We start from the raw sequence: 3,695 nt of genomic DNA on the forward strand, positions 1-3,695 counted from the left end.
GATGAAAAATGTCAAATGATTCTGAATAAGATCTTTTCCTGAAACTCGAAGATCTAGCGGGTACCAGTAATCAAATTCCTGCTTCATCTTACTTAAGACAGCTGATGGAATATCAGATGATTTTGGGTACGGGCCATCACAGAAGAGATACTCCCAAACTTCATCATTCATCTGCTGCGGCTGGATCAAAGACTTGCTACCTTTATACATGTCTTCTCCACCGTGAAAGAAATGGGCAACTGTGTAATATGCCATATAAAGAGATGAATCGGACAAGGATTCCACAAGGAACTGTTCATCCCAGGGAATCCGAGTTCCTAGACCAAAAGACCGTGAGCAAGCCCACTGATTGAGCCAGCTCAAAGTGTGCTCAAAGCCATGCCTTGTTTCTTCAGAATAGAGATTCATTTTTGATAAGCATTCCTCAGCCATATTTCGCCATTCTGTTTCGCCGTAAGTTATGTACCACTGATCTGTGAGAGCCACAACACATTCATCACCTGATCTTGACATCACCGGCTTTTCAGGTTCACTGTATATGATTGCCTCACCACTCTCTATGAGCTTTGTCTTGATAATGGGCTTGATTTCTTGAACTTTCCTACCAACAAACTCTCCAATAAGCATGGTTCCTTCAGTGAATCCTTTCAGGTAAGTCAACCTCTTAGCCTCTACAAGCTTTTCCTTATCATTCTGACTTTTAATTTTCAAATCCAAGCAGACCTTTTCAGCAGCCCTATCCCCAAATTCCGGAATGTTGATAATCGGAATGATTTCAGAGGGCAACCACTCCTGTTTCACACCAAACTTTTTTTGAAAATCAGGCTTGTCGTTTAAATCTTTTAAAGCCATGTAATCATCAGGGGCGTCACTAGGCACACTGGTGACAATGCCAGTACCTTTGTTGGTCAGAATGGTCATCATAGGCAGGGCATAGATGATATCGGTGACTGACAGAGGAGACCTTAACGGGAGTCCAATCAGATCATGCCCAGTCAACTCAACCAAGCAGGATGGCTTCTGAGGGATCTTCGAGAAGTTCTGGTAGGCAAGGTTGAGTGCAGCTCTCTCAGTAAGGATGAAGACATCAGTTTCACTGATTTCATAAGCTCCATATTTGCCATCAGGCAGTACCCAAGCGTTTGTTTGTCCATACATGGTCTCAGGCCTCAAAGTAGCTGCAGCCAAATAAACGTTCTTCCCTTCCAAAGGACCCAGTTTCAGAGGGAATGGCTTGACTACTTCCATCTTGATGAGCGTATACTCTTGAGGCTGAACACCTTCGCCAGTAGCACGGTCGTGATCAGCACAAGGCTGGCCATCTAAAGGTGAGAAGACTGTGTACCTACGGTCTTTGACAATCTTTCCCATAGATTTCAACTTCCTCATCTGCCACCTCACAAAGGCATCGAAAAAGGGATTAACATCAGTGGTAACAAAAGACCGTCTCCAATCACAACCCAATCCGTATGCCTTGAGATCTTCAACAGCCAACGGAGGAAAGTAATACAACCATTTGTAAGGATCTTGGAACTCCGCAATCTCACTGTCAGTCAAACCAAAACTGCGCATAATCTCCCACTGATAAACCTGTCCACCAGATTTCGCAGCAACCTTGGACTTTTTCCCCTTGAACTGACCAGGTAAAGCTGGTGTATCACTGCTCTCCTCCTCAACTTCCGCAACTACCTTAGTGTTGTCCTCAGCAGTGAACACAGGAGGGTTACCAAACTGTTGGATCTCACGAGAAAGCTTATCTGCGGAAGCCTTGATTGGCATACCAGTACAATGGAAACCAAATGGTAAAAGCACGTTAGCTCCTCTAAGCCTATGGTAAGCAGAAGCAAAATCAACCTTGGAAAGTGAGAAAGCATGCCCAATGTGTAGGTAACCATTCATATACGGGAATGGGAAAGTCGAGAAGAATTTCTCTCCTTCCTTTGGAAGATTCTCACGAGACTCAGCCCTAAACACTTGCTCATCTTCCCACAGTTTTCGAACCGCTACCTCAATCTCAAGAAGACGATCTCTCCTAGCGAAGCTTTTCGAATCAGATGCCATATCGTGACAGTGCCTACCCCAAACAATAATCCAAAACAAAAACAAAAACCTCAAATTCAATGATCGAAACAACAGCAAATCGAGTCCACACGCTTGGGTGGGGGAGAATCAAAAGAGAAGTATTTAAACGTAGCTGATCTGATGAGAGGATTACCTTAAGGATGAGGAACTTGGAGGAATCACGAATCGAGTCCACCGCGAAAGCAATCGGAGATTTGAGAGAGACTGAGCCAGTTGGGAGATAAGGGGAACTCGATTTCTAGGGTTTTTGAAGGATATCTTTGGATTTAAACCGCAGTTACGTCCAAAAGAGAAAGTGACTTTGGTTTTATATATTTAGGTTTTCTCTTATTTCCCAATTCCGGTTCAAGTATCCGGTTCAATTATTCTTTCGATTATTCCGGTTCAATTATTCCGGTTCAATGTTGATTTTAGTTTTAGACAGTCGAAAGTCGAAACCATGGCATAACGAACGATTACATGTAAAAAAGGCTTCAGGCCACGCTCGCATACTAAATACAGTAATGTAAAACTAGTTTCAGATTTCCATGTTACGTGTCAAACTTAAAAGAATGTAGAAACTTCGAGTTGGATTACATAAAATCAGATAGATTGATCTTAATTAACTTTGGTGATCAATAAAATTGTCAAAATACTCAGAGATCTTTAATAATAAATCAACACAAAAGATAAGAAACCATAATAAAAAGTTATTGAGACTCTAAAATCTTTTAGTATTAAAGATAATACAAATCAAAATATTAAAGTTGTCTTCACACTAGGTTATCACCTTTAGCCTTGCTCTTATCATCTTTCTCGTTAGTCTTGCTTTTATCGTCTTTTTTCACTGGATCTTTCTTCTCCACATTCTCTTCTTTTGTTTTCGTCTCACTAGTTCGCTCTCCGCAAACACTGGATAAAGCCGCCAAGATCAGTATAACTGCAACTATGAAACACCATCCCAAGATTGAGATCGCCATCTTTTTTGAATAATAAGAAGAACAAAAAGAGAGTAAACGCAAAGTAGAATTGTTTTGTGATGATCAAAGTTGCTTGTTGATCTGAAAACTATATGTATATAGGCGGGAATTGCTGGAAAACTTGGAAATTTACCATTTTTAATAATTGAAAACTTGCTAAAAATAATATATTTATTACTTATATTTTCAATCGATAACTGGTATATTTCCTTTTTCAAAACTTCATATTTTTGCTTTGCCTGTCTTCTTTGTTAACTTTCATTTTCAATAACTGGTATATTTGCTTTTTTCCTGTCTTCTTGAAAAATGTAAATTGTGTGATTTTGTTAATTTGTTACTATCTTTAGAAAAACCAAGCTACAATTTCTGCTATGTTCATAATTCAAATACTACGTTGGTCTCTTTGTTTAATTTTTTTTTTTTTCTCTTTTACATTTTTTAAAATTATATATTACAACTACCAATCAAAAACTACAAACAATTGCCTAAAAAAAATAATATTTTATTTTTCACTATTTGTATGAACGATTCCATACTCCATAGAATGTCATCTTAGAGAGTTTGTTAGGATATCTTTGGATTTAACCGCAGTTACGTCCAAAAGAGAAAGTGACATTGGTTTTATATATTTAAGTTTTCTCCATTTTGAACAAA

At 38.9% G+C, this 3,695-nt stretch overlaps 2 protein-coding genes across 2 annotated transcripts; both read right to left on the bottom strand.

Moving 5' to 3' along the window:
- LOC104759131 (leucine--tRNA ligase, cytoplasmic-like) lies at positions 12-2,061 on the bottom strand. Its single transcript, XM_019238833.1, has 2 exons — positions 100-2,061; positions 12-38 (listed from the first exon to the last, which is right to left on the bottom strand). The coding sequence occupies exons 1-2, from the start codon at positions 2,059-2,061 to the stop codon at positions 12-14; spliced, it is 1,989 nt and encodes a 662-aa protein (XP_019094378.1).
- Positions 2,835-3,041, bottom strand: LOC109129861. The gene has a single exon (XM_019238834.1). It carries the CDS (start codon positions 3,039-3,041, stop codon positions 2,835-2,837), a length of 207 nt encoding a protein of 68 aa, XP_019094379.1.

This window comes from Camelina sativa, chromosome 17 (genome assembly GCF_000633955.1).
Source record: "Camelina sativa cultivar DH55 chromosome 17, Cs, whole genome shotgun sequence".
Classification (NCBI taxonomy): Eukaryota; Viridiplantae; Streptophyta; class Magnoliopsida; order Brassicales; family Brassicaceae; genus Camelina; species Camelina sativa.